Source organism: Electrophorus electricus, chromosome 14 (assembly GCF_041902795.1).
Source record: "Electrophorus electricus isolate QZ-2024a chromosome 14, ASM4190279v1, whole genome shotgun sequence".
In the NCBI taxonomy this organism is placed as follows: domain Eukaryota; kingdom Metazoa; phylum Chordata; class Actinopteri; order Gymnotiformes; family Gymnotidae; genus Electrophorus; species Electrophorus electricus.
The window spans coordinates 23,049,570-23,068,749 of record NC_137510.1 but is presented as its reverse complement, the minus strand read 5'-3'; the positions used below and the strand labels follow the sequence as shown (position 1 = coordinate 23,068,749).

Below are 19,180 nucleotides of genomic sequence, written 5' to 3'. Positions count from 1 at the left end.
AAAAACAAACAAACAAAAAAAGCCACCTTCTCAAAGTGTTGCGCAGTTTCCAACATTAGAGCTTTCGAACATTTGTAGGCTATTATAAACCGTCGATTTCGATGCGGAGGTTTTCCTGATATATTTTATATAGAAAAAGATGTGCATATGGCAAGCGGTTTTAACTGGCATGTTGGATCAGCAACTCCATATACCACAGAAAGGTTAAGAGGTTGATGCTCTTTTTACATCAAGGATGTTTATTCCTTACAATATAAATCACTTTGAAAGATATTATATTCTGGAACCTTTATTTGTTCATTTTGGGTTTAACAAGTTGTTGCTTGGTTGAAAGTTATATATCTTATTGTCAGCGTCTATAACACTCAATTTTATCAGACAGCTTGTATATATGCACTATATAGATAACAGACATAACAACCGTCTTAAAATTGGTTAATGTAATCTGCAGCGTTAAAACTACAAATCATCACTACAGAAACGACGACCAAAAAGACTTCCTGCAAAGCCACCTGGAAGCCAGAGCTCCCCCCTGAATGGGCCCAACAGTCGGGGGCGTTATTACTGGGCAAGGTGGCCTTTGGGTTCCCCTCAAAATGAACCGGCTGACACACGTCTCCGATTTCGTCACATGCCAGAATAATGTGCTTGGTCTCATTTTGAATGGTCCGGATTCCGCATGCACCTTCGTCGATGTTGACGCGCACAGTTACGAACGAGAATTTTTCTTTGCTGATACACAGGTTCCCAGACAGCACCTTTCCGCCGTATTTCGTGCACACCTCATCCACCCGTTCTCTCTCGCTTGAACGGAAGAAGGACTGAGTCGGCCTGTTGCACGTTTTAATCTTCCTCAGGAACGCTTCCCACGCATTCTGATCCCACGTCCTCGGCACCCCCTCGGGTATATGGCGCCGAAGAAAAACCTTGTGGGCGTTGTTGTGCTTTGCCGACATGCAAGGCTCAGAGTTTCCGTCCAGCTCGTTGATGAGATAGAAAGCACATGCCACAAGGCAAAACGTAAGGACAGCCATTCTGAAGTTCTTCTGCAAGAACAGAAAACGTTACTCCATTTAGAACTGTTCTTATGCTCTCGCTCTCTCTCTCTCTCTCTCTCTCTCTCTCTCTCTCTCTCTCCTAAAACAACAGCTAGATATAGTTTGTTATTTTGGTAGTGGTTTGCAGGCTCAGTGAAAGAAAACAGACTACACACTAAGGCTGAACTGACTAGAAACGGCAATTACACCTGGTACGTTACCAGTGTGAGGATTGTCTAGTTTCTGACCAGCTGTGAAGACCTCCAAAAGTCAATCTTCACTTCTTAGTTGAAAATCCAATCCTCACTCTCTTTGAATGTGTGCATGCATGACTACATCCCATAGTGTGTAGCACATGCATCACCATCCACTCCCTGTCTTTAGCCTTTGTAGAGAACAAAATACCTAACACCGGGCCTGGTGCGTTTCCTGATTGGTCTTTTCTTCTGTCTGTTATCCTTTTTTTTTGTACCTAGCCAATAGGGGCTTTAGATTATACAGTACTCCCAGTTTTGCAGTTCTCTATGTGAAACATGAGACTAATCTCTGGCTGAGGTTCCATGCTTGTTTTAGAACCCTATGACGTTTTTATAACCAAAATTAGCTGGACGTTATTATGTGTAATTGTTCCTAGTCTGACTTCCAACATACCAATTTGTGTCACCATGTTTTTGTTTGTGTGTCTTCCCTAATTTTTAAGTGTGTGTTAGAGACAGAGAGAGAGAGAGAGAGAGAGAGAGATCAGAGTTCTGAATAGAAATGATTTTGAATAAGACAACTTGTAATCAATTTGCATTTTTCTATTAACATGTAGCATTTATTTGTAAACACAGTTGATTAAATTAATGTCTGAAATTCGGTCATAAGAATATAGATAGGAGTGCCCACACACCTTCTGGACCGCACACTCACATGCTTTGTTCTGCCAGTGAAGGTGTCATATCCAATGAGGAGAGAATGGATACAGTTGCTGAAGACCCTTATTACAGGGACTAAGTGCAACGAAGACCAAGGGCCAGAAACTGGTGCAGTGATGGGCAGATGGCGTGATGGAGGTAGGGCGAAGCGTAAGGGAAGAAAGCCACACGGGATTAGAACACTAATAACCCACATAATGAGAAGGGACGAGCAGGCTTAGAATCAGGTACTAGGACGAGAGTCTTGGCAATTGATTGATGAAAGAAGGCAGGTATAATATAGGACTTGAAAAAGACAGCAAGTAAGAGTTCTGCAGGGTGGGTGGAGCCGAGGCTTAGGGAGAGACAAGCATGTGTGTGACTGCCCAGGACGTGGTGAATAATTCAGAGAAATGTTGCAGTCATTAGACTATTTATTCTTCCTGCTCTGGAGAGCTGTTTGTCTTTTATTTTCTGTATTGTGATTTGGAACTGGCATTTTTCTGCCCAAGGAGTGTCGTTTCTATCTAAGAGGAATTTAAAACAAACAAATCTACACCGTAAGTGCTGTGAGATTATGGGTTTTACGCCGTAAGTGGTGGGTTGGTTTTACTGTTAAATAAAGAGAAGTAAACCTGAAGGGTTAATGGTGCTTCATGCATGACAAGACCAGTGGAAGAACCTGTCAGGTTAATTACTCCTACTTGTTAAGGTAAAAGCCTTGAAATCAAGACTATTACACACACTTCAAGTCTGAAGAGAATTCATCACAAGTCTTTATGTTCAGATTCATGTGGTTGGAATATTCAAGTAAATTAATTTGCTGGTAAAATATATCCAGCAAGGAAAAACTAAAAGCAACAGTTTCCTGTGCTTTGCACTTACATTAAATTATTATATTTACAAACTGGTGCAGATGTGACTAAATAAAACAAAAATTAAAAAACACTATAAAAAACCTGTAAAATCTATACAGGTATGATGCTAAATCTTTTTTTTAAAATATACAACATTAATCAGGCATTACTGTTTATTACACATGCTTTATTAATTTGTTATAGTTTTATTTAGGAATGCTATTAGCCATTGGTGTGGAATATGGTAAGTTGACAGGTGGTAATTTTAAAATTGTTAGTTTGTGCTGAAATGTTGGTCAAAATCCCTACAGCAATGAGGTACTGATTAACATTGATTTACTTTTGCTATTTGAATAAAAATGATTTTGAAACTTAGGCCTATTTCTTTTGCTAAAAGCAGAAGTTCTTTGCTGTTTAAGCTGCTTTGAATATATGAAAATGCTTCAGGAGCATCCAATAATCAGCCAGGGCAAACTGCAAGCAGGAGCAAGTCTGGAGGCTATTGATATTCTACTTCGTGATTGGACTAGCCTTGCTTCTGTGAAGTCCCACCCCTTACATATACACGTCACATTTGTTCAAGCTTCACAGGTACTGCATTCAGACAGAGTTTAAACAGAAAATGATCATTCAGAGGACCTAAGTGGGAAATTGTGAGGGCATAGAACAGGCATATCACCCGGGTTTTTGTTGAACAGCCCTGTGCTGGTTTACATCATGGTGGACGTGTGTTTGTGCATATCAGAGCACTTGGTAGGTAACATTCATCTGTATGTGTATTCAGAAAACACCAGCAGTTACAAAATTTACATAGCATCAGGATGTGTAGCCTAATGCAACTACAACTACCAATCACATAATGTCCAGAATATACCTTACTTCTAAAAATGATCTGAAACCTCATAGAAAAATCTAAAACAAATTCAAAAACATAACCACATTCAAACTTTTATCTCTACAGGCATTATGTGTAAATGTACCAAGCTAATAGAGGTCTCCTTTTTAGGTCAAATGTCTGAAGTTATCACTAAACTGACATTCACAAAAGATTTTTGCCTATTTTGGAACATTTATTTATACTTGCAGTGAACATGTCTGAACAAAGCTCCCAGTGACAATGTTTCTGCTTGACTCGTTTTCTCAAGGGAGTTCTCATGAATGGATTCAGAAAGCCACACAGGCTGAAAATATGAATCCATGTGATCAAGTGAAAGGCTCATCCCTCAATGGGTTAATCCAGCGAAGGGAGGAGACTCTGGTCATGTTTTCTGTAGTTGCTTTGCTCCTTGCAACGTGTTTTTTCTCTTACTCTGTAAACGCTATGCTTCCTAAGTTGAGGCTTATCTGTATGAGGCCCCACCGTAAGGTTGTCAGCTCACATTCAAACAGAAAGCGATACTAAAGTGGATCGCTAGCGAGACTACAGATGGCTCCTGCCTGTCGTCTTCACAGGTAGTACATTTCCGCTGTGTTACAACAATGATAAATATAAAAACAGCTGCTACAGCAAAAAAAAAAAGAATAAGTGAGTTATTGAGAGAGCGAGAGAGAGAGAGAGAGAGAGAGAGAGAGAGAGAGAGAGAGAGAGAGAGAACAGAGTGAGGGAGACAGAGAATGAACAAAAGTTACATTCACTGATTGTTGTTATTGTTTTTTTTTTAAACAGAACCAGCATGTTGGTGTACATCCTGGTACTTTGTTTTTGTGCTTCCTTAGCTAGTAAACTGGACTATTCAGTGAACAACCAACACCCATGCATGTATTCAGATAAGATCCACGCTTATAAAGACTTCTTGAGTAAGCATGTACGTGCTGATGCTCCAACCACCCTCGACCAAAACAAGTGGCAGGCCTTTATCCAGAACATTGGGACATGCAACCGACCCATCCAGTCTTTCCTTCCGTTTACTCAGAAGCAGGAGGTGGATAACGTCTGCTCAGCCTCTGGGGGTAAAGTATACAGCGGTAATCTGTGCATCAGTAGACAGGAGTTCACCTTCACCACTGTTTATGTGGACAATAACTGTATTCTGAGGAAGGTCATCTCAGAGAGGAAGTACATTATCTTGGCCTGTGATGAGCTCCAAGGTTACTGCCGCCCGGTCCATTTTGAGGCCAACCCAGGAAATGTTGGACCAAATCCCCTATGGCTGGATTGCAAACAGCCAAAGGTCCAGAGCTTTGAAGAGTTTGCATGTCCTGCTATGGGTCTTCTAATCATCACAGTGCTGTCAGCCGCATTCATCTGCTCCAAATGCCTCACCAAAAGCAAGAAGAAAAATGAGGAAAATAAGAAATAACTGCAGATGTGAGACTCTCGCTAACTGTCATGCAGTGTATTTACAATTATTATGTGAACATGCATCCAATCAAAGAAAACAAAAAAAAATTTTTTAATTGCATGCTCATTCACATACATTTAGGAGCATAGTACATCAGAAAACATAGACCCAGCTCAGGACCGCACACCTTATAATATTACCTCATTTGTGTATGAATATCCATTTCTTAGATGCCTTCTTTGTTCAGGGTGTCTGGTATTCACATAAAAATGAATGCACAGCACTTGCTGGCCATTATAAGAGGCCCTTTATTCAAACTTAGCTCTCACAGTCATACTCTCTCTCTCACACTCTCAAACCTCTTACACACACCATCATGCTTTCTCTCACACACACTGTCATACTCTTAGGCATTCTTGATAGTGAACGAGAAAAAGCTTGATAGTGAATGAGAGACCTTGTGTATGTGTAAAAGTTTGAGAGTTTGGTAGTGAGTGAGAGAAAGTTTGGTATCACGTTTTCTGATTGGCCTAAACAGTTGTCATTTAAATGAGCAGTTTCTGATTTGCCTATATTCAAATATGCCCCTCCCCCATGTGCGGTTAATTTCCTAACAAGTGGAAATCCTTGTAGGCTACATTCAATGGAACCAAAAGCTCAAACCAGATTAATGAGGCTGTTGATCTCTTAACACTATGGCAAACACGTTGTGACAGCAGCAACAACCAACAGCCAATAGAACAGGTGATGAGGAGATGCATCGTTTATTCAGCCCTGCGGGGGGAATTAATTACTGTGCTGGAACCAACCAGCTGCTATTGGGGAAAAAAAAACAGCCAGCCAAATGCAAGCACCATAGTACCAAACACAAGAGCTTTTCTCTGTCTGCGACCTGTCAGCGATAGGAAAATCAGGGCGAAAACCGTGTGCTGTTAACTCAGCATATTAGGTCAATAGCCTCATTAATCTGAGCTCTTGGTCCCATTTAACGGCTACAGGAACTTCCACTTGTAGTTCAGTCCGCATTGATGATGTCTTCTCGAATGGAGAGGAAACTTTGCAATTAAATTGCCAAGCTCGGCACTCAAATGAACAACTCAATTATCAACCCAGGCTACCAATATTTCGACACATCTCTAATAGTTGTAGGTGCAAGGTGCTTTTAATAAAGTGTGTTGTGAAAATGTAATCCAATGATGCCTGTGTACTGCATGTGTTGCATTTTACTGACATTGTGTTTTGTACTTTGTCCTAAATGCATGTGCATAAAGGTCTTTAACATGAGGGCTATTTTCAGATTCACAATAACCAGTTCTTCAATGGAGATGAAACACTAATGTTTATCCTTACATAATTCACTATATAATTCTCCCGTGAGCATTTGCTTTTACAAGCAAAAAAAGAAAAGAAAAAAGGGATGTGTATACTAAAATACGATCGCAAAATCTCCAGTTTTTCACACCTATTAGCCGCAAAGTTACAAAATCACTTCCCGCACCTCATATGGTATAAACATAGGTGCGATAACACAGCGCTTCTCATCGCCTCCTATACTTTATGCAGTCTCCTTGGTTTTCACTTAGAATATCTAATGCCTTGTCCTCTGTGCAATATCAAGTTACACTATGAAATATCACGACTTTACAGCAAAAACATACGAGAGTGATGGAATGTATGCAGAATCTAACCAGGTATTCATGCAGTTCTCTGTGGCCTCACCCTTTGTTCCTTTGAGACTCTTCGGGGCTAAGAGCCATATTAATTATGTGCATTGTCACATGAAGCTGGAATGGCAGACCCTAATCTTATCGGTGCTTCCAGAGCTGACCACATGGCGTCACTATTTCCATATTTAAGATGCCTTAACGGAGGACACGGAGATGTTAGGAGGCCTCACAACATGCATTCTTAAAGAAGCCTGCACAGTGTATACATGATCGATTCTGTGCGCATTTTTTTTAACCATGTTTATTTAAGTGTCAATGAATTTTAATACAGACCTTTTTAAAGTCTTTTCCTCAATCCAATATTTACATTTTATGGCATTTAGCTGACACTTTTATCCAAAGCAAGTTACAATTAAGACTGAATACAACTTGAGCAATTGAGGGTTAAGGGCCTTGCTCAGGGGCCCAGCAGTGGTGGGGCTTGAACCAGCAACCTTCCAATTACTAGTAAAGTACCTTAAACTCTCAGTTTTGTGTGTGACAACAAGTATTTCATAACGAGTGTCAGGCAGGACATTCTATTAAGAACACTTAATAGAAGGGACTCAAACACATGTATCCCCGTCTTACATGATTAAGGCCATATTATTCATTATTTTATTGAATATATACACAGGATAACATGTATATCCTTTAATGCATAGGATATTGTACATTTTATCCTGTGTATCCTGTTGAACTATGCATATCAGCTCCCTGGCTAATAGGATAATACACAGCAAGCTAAAAGCTTTGGAACATGTTATCATTATCATGTTATCATGTTATATCTGTTTCTTAACATTTTGTAATGAGTAACAGGGATTTTATACAAGCATGGTTATCTTGGCAAAATACTGAGGAGAAAATAATTGGCTCCTCCCCCAAGTCACGTGGTACGGCCCGCCGTGTGCAGGGGGATTTACACGTGTACTGTTTAACCACGCCCCCTGGGATTGCACACACGTGGCACACACGTGGCCAGGGTTTAATGTTACTTGTTAGTTGGAAAATGGTTACTTAGTTTCAGGTAATATAATACAGTTTACAGAGTGGTTTTATAGCATTCAGAAACTCAAAACAGATAGATATTTGTATTGTAATATACAAATAATAAAACTCAATTAAAGCTTTTACCCCACACAGCATTTTAAAAGTTGTTCAAACAAACATGACTCATCATGCAACATGCCTAAAGTGATTTCCCACTCATAGTACCACCCCAGAACAGTACACAGTAATACTGGTAACAGGACCATGTCTTCTCTCACACCCAGGTAGGGTCCACAGTAGTGTTAAGCCTCACAGAAGAGCCCTGTTTCCAGACCTTTCTCAGATGGAGAATGGCTAGATGATGGCCAGCGTAACATATTATACAAATTATGGTTAATGAGTGCATATGCATATAAAATTGGTTAAATCATTCTTATTATACATCTATCATTTAGATTAATTTATCTTAAATGTTAATGTCAACTCACATGATTCTGTTCCCCTGATCTAAAAGAGAGGTGTGTCTTTAAAGGAAATCTTTAAAGATTTCTCTTCAATACGCCTGTGACGGAATGTAAAATAATTAATCAGTATTAGTCAGGGGCAGAATCACATAGCTTAAAGACAAGGAAGTGAGGTGATATATTAGCTTTCTGTTACACTTATTAATTTATCACATTTTTGCAGGGTGAGTGGCTAGATCTGAGAAGTCTAAAGATCCGTGTCCAGATGTACCTGGTCCTGCTGTTGGGGAAAAAAACTAAACAAGACAGTTACAAAAAAGACATTCAAATCTTAACAATGCAACAGTATCCATCCTGTTTATTTCATTTCTATTTCTATTTCTATTTCTAATTAATTTCAAAATATTATACATTTATTTTCTATCTGGTAGAGTTGACATCAAATTCCAGATACGTCTGGATTACAAATGACCCTTTTGTAATAGCTCAGTGGTTAAGGTCCTTGCCTTGTAATTGGAAGGTTGCTGGTTCACACCCCAACACTGCCAACTTGCCACTGCAAGGCCCTTAACTCTCTCAAGCATGGTAGTGCCTGAGCTTGGTTAGTGCACCTTTTATGTTTGGTTTTGTTTTCTTTACCTTTTTTAAATGTTTCAGTTGGGCACTTGTTTTTCCTTTTCTTTTTGTCTGCAAGTTTTTCACATTTAACATTAATTTTCTTATAACAATGCCAAAATGATTTCAGATATTTACAGTAGATTTAAGATTTTTCAGTTGCTAAGATGTAACTTTTTGCAGTGTGGTAAATACACTTGTTAGACTTGGCAGATCTGCCATTGGTGCATAAACTCTAACAGGAACAATAACTGTGAACATTGCAGTCCTTTATCCAGTACTGTTTATCCTTAGATAGGTGGAATCAGTTATCTTCATGTATGCTGATAGATGTGTCATGATTGGCTACTCCCTGCCACCTTCATTGTTACCCCCCTTTACTTCTTTGTTGGGGCTCCATTCCATAGTTTTGCTCTCTCAACCCCTCCTGAATTGCACCTGTGCCTTCTTAAATCTTACTGTGTACTTAAACTCTGCCTTGATGTGTTTTACATTTACCTGACATTTTCAGCCAAAGCACCTTACAATTAACAGTGGGGCTTGAACCAGCAACCTTCCAACTACTAGTCAAGTACCTTAACCAGTGAGCTACCACTGCCCAGGTTTCTACTCATTATTGTTACTTGCATTTTTGTTATAGCCTGCATCCTCTGTTTGTCATTGTGTGTTTTGCTTATTATGTATTCTTGTATGCTATGTATTGGCTCACTGACCCTGGACTGTTCTAATGACTCTGATTATGGATTTGCCCTTAATAAATCTTGCTTTTCTCAGTGTGTGTGTCTGCCTCATGGTTGCTCCACAGCTACAAGAGAGGTGGACTCAATTCTCTTCAGGTGTGCTGATAGATGGGTGGAGTCAGTTATTCTCAGGTGTGCTGATAGATGGGTGGAGTCAGTTACCCTCAGGAGTCCATTGGCCATCACTTCATCTCTCTATCCACAAACTTGGATCTCAAAACAAATTAAAAAAGCACAGAAAGTTTGAACACATAGTAAAAGGTTTATCTATCATGATAAAAATCTGTGTGAAAATGTAACAAATGTTAGTCACATTGGGGCGCAATGCAATGAAACCTTCAGCAGTTTTCCCCAGATTAAAATTAGAACACAGAAGCCTAATATAAACACCAAAGCCACATTCTAATTCAGCTCTTTGGAAAAACCTGGCTTCCAGAAAATTTTTCTTTTTGTGTAATGCTAAAGAGGTATAAAGAGTTCCTATTACTGAGGAAAAAATGGAACTGGCTTCTTACGAAAGGCTTGCCTGTTAAAGTTAATCAGTAACTTTAATTTCAGATAAGAGGAAACTAGTTGCTCATTTGTTACCTCAAGAACTCCAGTATTTATTTACACAGGAAGTGAAAGGTGCAAGTGGTCACCTTTCAGTACCTTAAATCTTCAGTAATCTTAAATCTGCTGTAAATCTATTTGTCAATTGGTTCAGACAGAACAAGTCAGTAGCTGCAGCTCTGCGTACACTGGTAAACTGCTTCTTCAGTAACATTACAGACTTTTATTTATAAAATGTGCTTTTTAAAAAGGATATAATGGTTTCATATATATTGTGCAAATGCAAAATAGCAAGAAAAATTAAGCAACATGTAAAGTCAGAAATAAGATCTTATGCAAGTTGAAGCGTCAGCATTTATTTCTTTCAGGTGACAGCCAACATGTTGGTCTATATCCTGCTGGCCCAGTGCTTCTGGGCTTCCATGGCTAATGAACAGGACTGCTCAGTGAACAACCAACACCCATGCATGTATTCAGATAAGATCCACGCTTATAAAGACTTCTTGAGTAAGCATGTACGTGCTGATGCTCCAACCACCCTCGACCAAAACAAGTGGCAGGCCTTTATCCAGAACATTGGGACATGCAACCGACCCATCCAGTCTTTCCTTCCGTTTACTCAGAAGCAGGAGGTGGATAACGTCTGCTCAGCCTCTGGGGGTAAAGTATACAGCGGTAATCTGTGCATCAGTAGGCAGGAGTTCACCTTCACCACCGTTTATGTGGACAATAACTGTATTCTGAGGAAAGTCATCTCAGAGAGGAAGTACATCATCTTGGCCTGTGATGAGCTCCAAGATTACTGCCGCCCGGTCCATTTTGAGGCCAACCCAGGAAATGTTGCTCCAGATAACAGGAGTCCAGATTGCAAAAAGCCAAAATGTAAGAACCATGTACAGTTAACCTATCCCGCTGTGGGCCATTTAACGCTGTTCCTTCTGTCAGCTGCCTTGACCCAATTCCTTTGCATGTGATAGGTATATTCTGCAGTGGTGTATATCACAGGAACTGTTGTTCAAATAATTTACAAGGATTCTCTCAGCAGTTTATTTCTTTCATAAGTACAAATAGCCTCATACCAAATAAATACTATTGTAACTATGAGGTATATAATCAGATTAAATGAGTAAAAGCCAAATCAGTGAGTTTAGTAGGAGCTGTTCTGCAATACCCACCTCAGCAGAACTGCTACTAATTTCTGTGGATAAAAAGCTTCTTCGGCTGAACATATAGGTATGAAAATGTAGTTTTTCAAAGATTTATTGTCTAGTATACACAGTGATGCCTGAACATGTGGAACTTAGCCCGTTATGACATAATCCTTGTGGCCAACTCTTGGATCATCATCGCAGGTAACCACTATAGTTCAGAACACCTTTATAACAACTCCCCAGTCACACTTGACCTATGACACCATTCTAGTGTACACGGTCTCCAGATCCCATAGTAATAAATGTGCTGCCACACATTTTGTAGGAAGCAGGTTTAGCAAAATAGGAACATATGGGTCCTGAGGTGGATGTTTATTTTTTGATTAGGTTTTGCTTGTTCTGCTCCATGTCAAACCAACATCATCTGGAGCGAAATGCAAGACAAAGGACCGCAGCTTTAAATAAATGCATTAATCCATTTTTAATGTGTACTTAATGTGTATCCTTCTTTGTCTTTGGTGTACTAGCTGATAACAGGAATTTAAAGAAAAGTTTAAGGTGGCTCAGTGTATATCAGAAATGGCTAATAAAAGAAAATGACAATAAAACAACGGGGTCTCGTGAGACATGTTTACTTCATAGTGCTCCTGATATGCAGACAAATTCATAATCAACAGAAAGTCATTTAGAAAATCTTATCAACATATTTTTAAAAATCATGTTTATTTTTCACAAGATGAATAACCTTTTCACACTATTTTATTAATAAATGGACAAAACACAGTAAAAGTGAAAATTTAAGATGAAAAAAAAAAAAAACAATTAAAAGTTTACTTCTTGTGTAATGCAAGCAAGAGTGAAACAACCACTTCAGCTGGCGATGGGCCTTCTGGAGTTGAACACTTTTCTCCCGTTCTGCATGGACGACCGGGCGTGTTTGGTCAAAAGGGCTCCAACTGTTTGCTTCTCCCCGCAAAGGTCCCTGTTTGAGACACAGGGAATGGACAGTGATTTAAGAAAGGTAAGCTTCTTTAGAAAGTGGAAAGGACTTTTAATGGGACTGGCATTACATTACTCTCTAAGGACACAGTAACAATGTAATAATAAGGAAATGGGCCACTAAACACCAAGTTAAATTTAGCCTAGTCTTACAACTTCTCTGCATCAAACAGCTCTAGAGTCCTCTGGATTTCCTGTTAGCTTCTTTAGGTTTTAGCTTAAATACTGAGTGGTTATAACTAATAATACTTATATGTTTTCCAAAAATACAGATGCCTTAAAGCTACAGCTGACCAAATATTGGGCCCATTATTTGCTTTTTATGGTAAGCATGGTGTAACATAAAATATATATTTATCTGAGACACCAAGCATATCACTGAGTTTAGAAATTGCTTCTCTTGACTATACAGGACAGGCAAACAGGGACTACACAAGAATTCTGAACTTGCATATATAACTATTATAAGCACATCATGACGAAAGCAATTATTGTGTCAATTTATGAAAACAGACATGCAACAGCCTGGAGGTGTTTTTTCCCCTCCTTCAAAGGACATAAATTAGATTTCAGCTTCTTGAATATTGGGTGCAGACATACCAACAGGATACTACTCACTGTATATACGGCTCAATGTCATCCTGCGTCCACTTCTCCCTTATACCAAAGAGGGCGCTAAAACGCTCCAGGGTGTCCTCAGGCAGGTCCTCTACTCGCAGTAGGGAGATCGTCTCTGGCTTCGAGCTGCAGTCCACCAGTGTTAAACCCTGACAGGTGTACAAATGGAAACCACACTGTAATTGGGCCCTTCACTCAGATGTGTGAACATTTCCAAAATGTGTGTGTGTGTGTGTGTGTGGTGTTCACGCTGTCTCACTCTGAGCTGGTCTAGTCTGGTGTTCATGCCCTCAGGAACACTCTGACGCCACACCTCCTGGAACTCAGCCAGGTTGAATTTGATGGCGTTTTGCAACAGCATCTGAGCTGTGGCACTGCACACCTTATCCTCATCCAGCGCGTACATGACCTCACCGTCTGAGTGAAGGAGCATGGGAGGTAAGGAGAGAGGGAGAGTGAGGGAGAGGTAGAGAGAAGGGGGGAGAGAGAGATTAATTAAAACACCTCTACCCATCATCATTGCCTTTAGTTTGTCTTACAGATGTGATAGCAAACACGGTTAAATTTGCCCCAAACCTGCTCTGAAATTGCACAGCTTTGATGATAGTGAGAAATATAGTGCAAATAAAATATATATAATATAAAGATATATGAAACTGTTATTGAGGGCACAGTGCAGTGCATTTACTGACCCTCTGTGTTAAAGCGTCTTCCATAACAGTTGAGACAGTGTTCTATCATTTCTCTGTAGTGGGAAGATGAGAGTTAGTCCACAATCTACAGCATCTCTCTGCAATGGTAACTAAAATCTGCAAATGACCTAATAAGCTATTAAAAATATGAAAATGTGCAAAACGTGGGAGGAAGAGAGTGAATTTCACAGATGACCTTGTCCAGCCCCACAGCTGTGGTCTTCATCGCTCACCTGGGCTCCAACGGCACCAGCTCCTCCAGGCACACAGTGAGGGGGACCCTGCTGAAAGACCATGACTCCGAATCCACCAGTTGGGTCACGTGACCCAAAAGCTTCAGCTCATAATCAAAATCCAACATCCGCCAGTGTCCTGGAGAGGACAGTCAAGACCACAACATGGCACAAGTGGCACAAAATTCTCTAGAATCCCTGGAGTAACCATGTAAAAATATTTGACAGGGCTCTGGTGCAAGAAAAACTCCCCCCAGAAAACCACACAGGCATGTTTAAAAGCTCCAAGTGGATTGTTCTACACATGTAACACAAATGCTGTTTGTGGCTTTAGGCCACTTATTTCCAATATCCTGAATAATGAACTTACCATCAATTTCACATGCATGAATTTTATGAAGGTGGGCCTCAATCTCCTCTCTGCTTGCTTGGATTCTGCCAAGGAGGTCTTCCATAGTGTACTGCAAAGCAGCACCATTCGATCTGATCAAAAGATGTCCAAGCGTACAACTAACATGGCTGTGACTGTAGATCAACACGTCTGCAAGGAGCTGTGGTTCATGGTGATGTACCTTCTGCTGTGGGACCTCCTGCTGGGTGCCGTAAGGTGGACCAGAATATGGACTCTCCGAGAGCAGCTTCTTAAGCTTCTTCAATTTCGGTCGCTGGCGTCTAAGCTCCCAGTAACTGTTGGAACACCCCCATATCTGACAACAGAGATTGTATTTGTTGCTGATGCCTAATTATTAAACTACATTATTTACATTTGCGGCATTGGGCCGACGCTCCAGAGTGACTTACAAAAGTGCTGCCATTTACTCCTAGACTCAAAGACTATCCTTTCATGCTATGTGACTCTCTTGCTGGCGCGCCAACACCGTCAACTGATGTTTGAGAATTAAATAAAATCACCATGATGAATTTGTCTGTTTGCAAAGGATGAGCTTATTTTTTTGGCACTCCAAAGTCCTACTGTTGCTTAGGGGCTTCGGAGCTTGGATTTAGGATACCTGGGCATGCACAAGCTGAGGATGTGCTGGACTGTCAGGGAGCAGGTCAGGAGTCTTGCATCCAGGGACAAACAAGAGCAAATTGGACGTGTCCGCCATTTTCAGGTCGTACGTCTCGTCTTCACTGCACAGAACCGCATGCTCATCTTTGTCCCCCCTGATTATGAGACTGAACAGAACAAAAACGAGTAAGCAGACCACAATATTCTACTGCAATATGCAATATACACAATACACAATATAACAAGACTTGTGGTCTAGTTATATCGTTTTAGCAAACTTTTCTCAAAATCTGTTTAAGCCTTCTGTCCCATTAACGTTTATCTGCTAGTCTTCGAGTTTAACTAACTACAGGTTTCAGTTCAGTTAAGTCAGCTAACCTAGCTAGGGCTGCTACAACTATCACTAGCTTACTAGCCAACTACTCGTGTAGCTCGTTTATGATTTTGGCTAACTAAAGTAGTTTAGGGAATAGCTACTGCACTACTAGCTATGTAGTCAGCTAGCCAGCTAACAATATCAACCAAGTGTTATGCGAAACGTAGAAAGAAAGTCACCTCTTGCCGGCTTCAATGTGTTTACAAAGTGTATCGTCTAGCTCCATAAGACAATAATCCCCGGACGTAACATTACTTCCAAATGTGAGACAGTGGGTTACAGGTTGCAAATCCTCTTCCTTCAGTTTTGCAATTTGCAATGTGGCCCGCACCTCTTCTAATGTCCTCATGTTTGCTGTTCTGGAAAATATCTTTTTGGAGGCTGCGATTCTCAACTTTCCCGCAATATTCACCGGAAGACGCGTTAGACTGACGTTCGCAGGGACCTGTAAAGGTTTTAGCTGTGAGACTCCAGGCAGCCACTAGATGTCGCTACTCTTACACGTATTTCACACGCCTTACCACAAAGATGAATACGGATTTGACTCTTTCAGTTCAGAAAAATGGGACTGTTGTCCTCTTATGTTTCTAGTTTTCTCTGTATGTTTCTAGTTTTTCTATAGTTTTCACGCTTTCTCGCTCTCTTAAAGTTTGACATTTTAGAGTCTACAAAGCTCTTATTTGTCACATAGTAAAAGGTAGCTTGATTTGCCATCGAATTGCGTTCATAAATGAACATGCACGAGTTTTTATTAGAAACAACGGTTCACGTTGTAATCTATTTTCTCTGTCAAACAAAAGAAAAAAAAAAACAAAAACAAGATGCCTTTTATACGCTGACTGGAGCGCAGAAACCCCGCCTGCTTGGTGCACTCCCCCAATGACGACTTGGCTTGTCCTGCTCGCAGGGAGAAAACGTGCTGTTAGTGTGGAATAGTAAACAAGATGCGGTAGCTTGGTCAAATTTGTCGATGACTGGAAATCTGTTTGCCTGATACATCCATTCATTTAGGGCACCGACGCGATTACACGAAGATACTCGTCAATTTAGCCGCAAACCTGTATATTGGTTGACTGGAAAAGGCGAACGTCTTTCTAAATGGAATACAAAAAACGCAAGTTTACACCTGTCAGTTGAATTTAATAGCCATTAAAAACAGGTGAGCGATACAATTATGGTCATTCACTACTATCGCTGACGTAGTTTTTAAACCATAATTTAGGATTTGTTGAAAACTCTTCGTCCAACCAAAGAGGTAACTTAATCCCTTTTCTAAACGCACTGTAAGAATCCGTTAAGTAACTTAACATTTCTCGTTATTACTGCGCTAGCTATGTAATTGTTTGCTATTAACACCATTAGAAAATTTGCTTAGTTGGTTACTGAGGTTAATAGTTAAGTAAGCTAAGAGAAATCATTTAAGTGTGTAGAGTATACCGTGCTGATACAGACAATCCCAGATCTCTAGCTAAACTGTCAAACATCACATCCATTTACTGTCAGCTGTTTCTGTCGTAGGTGAATAATTGTCATGTGTGGTTAGTTTTCCTGTTTGGTGTGTGAAAGCTTTGGCTGGTAACACGTTCAGATGGACGGCACCGGGAGCACCGTGCAGAAGAAGGCGGCCGAGCTGGAGCGCGTGGCCGAGGTCCTCGTTACCGGGGAGCAGCTGAGGTGGGCGTGGCTCCAAACAAAGGCCTGCGCGCTCGCCGCGCGGCTTCACGCACGAAGGCGGTTGACGCGGCCTGCCGTTTACTTACCGCGCCGTTGCAGGCTGTGAGAAACGCTTTGACGTACGTGTCGATCGAGTGGTTTCAGACGGGAGCGCAACCTTGACCCGTGGTATCGGAAAGCGCCGAAGATAACTGCTGAGTGACGGTCATATAGCTGTGAGGAATCTAGTGGTTCTGTAGCCCAAGGCGTTTGTACGAGTGATCGCTGCGCCATTAAAATTGAGTTGGCACTAAGTAGGACCTTCAGTAGGCGTATGAGGGCATTTAGCTGACATTTTTATCCAGAGCGACTTACAATTATGACTGAGTACAACTGGAGCAATTGACTCCAATTACAAGTGAAGTACCTTGGCAGGGGTGGAGCTTGAACAAGCAGCCTTCCGATTACAAGTCTAGTACTTTAATCACTGAGCTACCACTACCCTTGTATGTAGTTAGGTACATTGGTTTAATGATTATGGAATCACATGCAGCTTTTTCTGCAATACAATGCACTGTCCTCTTAAACGCTAGTGGTTTTAAATAGGTTTTTTCACCTTCTAACATGCCACATTTTTAAGGGGTGTGTACCATCAACGAATGGGCCATTAATTCAGCTTTCACTTAAATTCGTGAAGGCAATCTATTGATACCACCAAACAGTCGCATGCAAAAAAGAGGAGAAAATCCTGCTATAGGTTCTGCAACATTGTTTTTAACACTCAAGACCGTGAAAATATCAGTTCCTGTTAGTTCCAGATGCTTAGTGGCGTACTTGGGGCCCTAGAGGGGAACTTCTACAGCTTAGAGGCATAGGAAATCAGGTTGTCATGTCCGATGAGAAGGAGAAGCGGAGGGGATGCTCCAGCTGCTGTTAGCAGTGCTGGTATTCCTAACTGAGGTCACCGGGAGGTGAAGCAGTGAGGGCCGTTTACACTGTAAGGCTGGGTTGTCAGCCATGCTGCTCTAGCACAGTGCATGAAATGCAGATGGAGCCTGATCTGGATCCTGTCATTCTGGTTATGTCGTTCTCGGGGCTACTGGCATGATGTCATTGATAGTGGCAGTCGGTGCTCTGTACAGGGCAGTGTAATGGAAGTGTAATGTGTCACTCATATCGGTTGGCCGTATCATGGCGCTTGCTTCTGTGTTACCATCTAGGTTAGTGTCAGCGTCAGATGTGCCCACCGGAAAGTCCGCTACATGTCATCTTGTGTCAGCACGTTCCATCTACACTGATTCTGCAGTCTTGCAGTGCATTTAAGCTCTGCCTCCTGCTTGATATCGTTTCGCAATACTAAATTGGAGAAGGAGAAATGCTACAGTGATCCTTAAAGTGAATGTCTGACTTAGTTGACCTTTTAGCCAGCCCGTCAGGCTGTGAGGTTCCAGCATAAGTCTTAGTGAATATGCCCTGTAGGGCCCTGCTATGATAGTGTCCTGAAGGCTGCACACTGATCTGTGGCCTTTCATTGTGGAGGTCCATTTGTGCAGGGTGAATTACATTTATACTCTGTTTCATTCTGCGTCACAACTGAAGAGCACGTAGAGTATATTTTACTGCAGTCGGGTCTGTAAGTCAGAGTTCAGTATCTTATTTCAGTTTGGCATTAGTCACTAATGTCTTTATCTCAAGATATTACTACTAAATTATTACATTAAATATTAAATTATTACAGTGTATTAGGCCTAATCAGGTTGTCAGTGTTAACATATTTTTAACTTGTGGTTTTAGGGCATGATTTTCACTAAACAAGGCTTTCCCCCAAAATCATAGAGAAGGGTGTTTAAACACAATATGCAAACCTGCCCACTCCCAGTTCTGAGGTTGTAAAATATTCCCAGCTAGCTGAGGTTGACATAGAAAAAAAAATAGACTCATATTGAGAAGTACTATAATCTAGTCTAATACAATATTTTAATGTCAACACAGGTTGCAGATAAACACGCACTCTAGAAATTTATCAGTTGAGTGAAATAGCTAAAAATAAATTGTTCAGAACTGTAATGCACAGTTATGGCATTGCATAATAATCACCTGTAACCCGTAAAGCCAAAAAACCCCAAAACAAGCAAATACAAAATCAGGCTCATCTCATTAGGGGTCTGAAGCTGGACGTCTACTGGTGAGAGTAATCACATCTGAACAGCGCTACAGGGGCAAAAGGCTGTCCTGCTATGCCCAAGCTGCAGAGCCTCCACCTATTATCGGAGGGTCTTGGTAAGATGATAGAAAGCACCTAAA

At 40.8% G+C, this 19,180-nt stretch overlaps 2 protein-coding genes, 1 long non-coding RNA gene and 1 other non-coding gene across 12 annotated transcripts in view; 2 read left to right on the top strand and 2 right to left on the bottom strand.

Moving 5' to 3' along the window:
- Positions 1–219: 219 nt before the first annotated feature.
- On the bottom strand, positions 220–1,445 carry LOC113570687 (uncharacterized). The gene is made up of 2 exons (XR_014116979.1): positions 1,259–1,445; positions 220–1,046 (listed from the first exon to the last, which is right to left on the bottom strand). It is a non-coding gene; the product is annotated as an uncharacterized LOC113570687 (transcript).
- Positions 1,446–3,854: 2,409 nt separating this feature from the next.
- On the top strand, positions 3,855–9,624 carry LOC113570681 (uncharacterized). The gene is made up of 2 exons (XR_014117070.1): positions 3,855–4,242; positions 4,457–9,624. It is a non-coding gene; the product is annotated as an uncharacterized LOC113570681 (long non-coding RNA).
- Positions 9,625–11,386: 1,762 nt separating this feature from the next.
- Positions 11,387–17,206, bottom strand: dscc1 (DNA replication and sister chromatid cohesion 1). Its single transcript, XM_026999077.3, has 10 exons — positions 16,984–17,206; positions 15,403–15,668; positions 14,846–15,014; positions 14,408–14,542; positions 14,206–14,296; positions 13,836–13,974; positions 13,603–13,655; positions 13,170–13,327; positions 12,911–13,059; positions 11,387–12,275 (listed from the first exon to the last, which is right to left on the bottom strand). Exons 2-10 carry the CDS (start codon positions 15,570–15,572, stop codon positions 12,164–12,166), a joined length of 1,176 nt encoding a protein of 391 aa, XP_026854878.2. The 5' UTR covers positions 15,573–15,668; positions 16,984–17,206; the 3' UTR covers positions 11,387–12,163.
- The window catches only part of deptor (DEP domain containing MTOR-interacting protein), a 29,670-nt gene continuing 26,605 nt past the window's right edge, over positions 16,116–19,180 (top strand). For 2 of the 9 annotated variants that reach the window (XR_014116810.1, XM_081695717.1), the window contains exons 1-2: positions 16,116–16,478; positions 16,767–16,897. Coding sequence is in view for 7 of the 9 variants with exons in the window: in XM_081695717.1 (XP_081551843.1) it covers positions 16,812–16,897 (86 nt within the window). In the remaining 2 variants the exon portion in view is untranslated. Of the gene's footprint in view, positions 16,479–16,766; positions 16,898–17,222; positions 19,157–19,180 lie in introns of those variants that run through there. The other 7 variants (XM_026999074.3, XM_026999072.3, XM_026999073.3 and 4 more) reach the window with 7 other exon arrangements.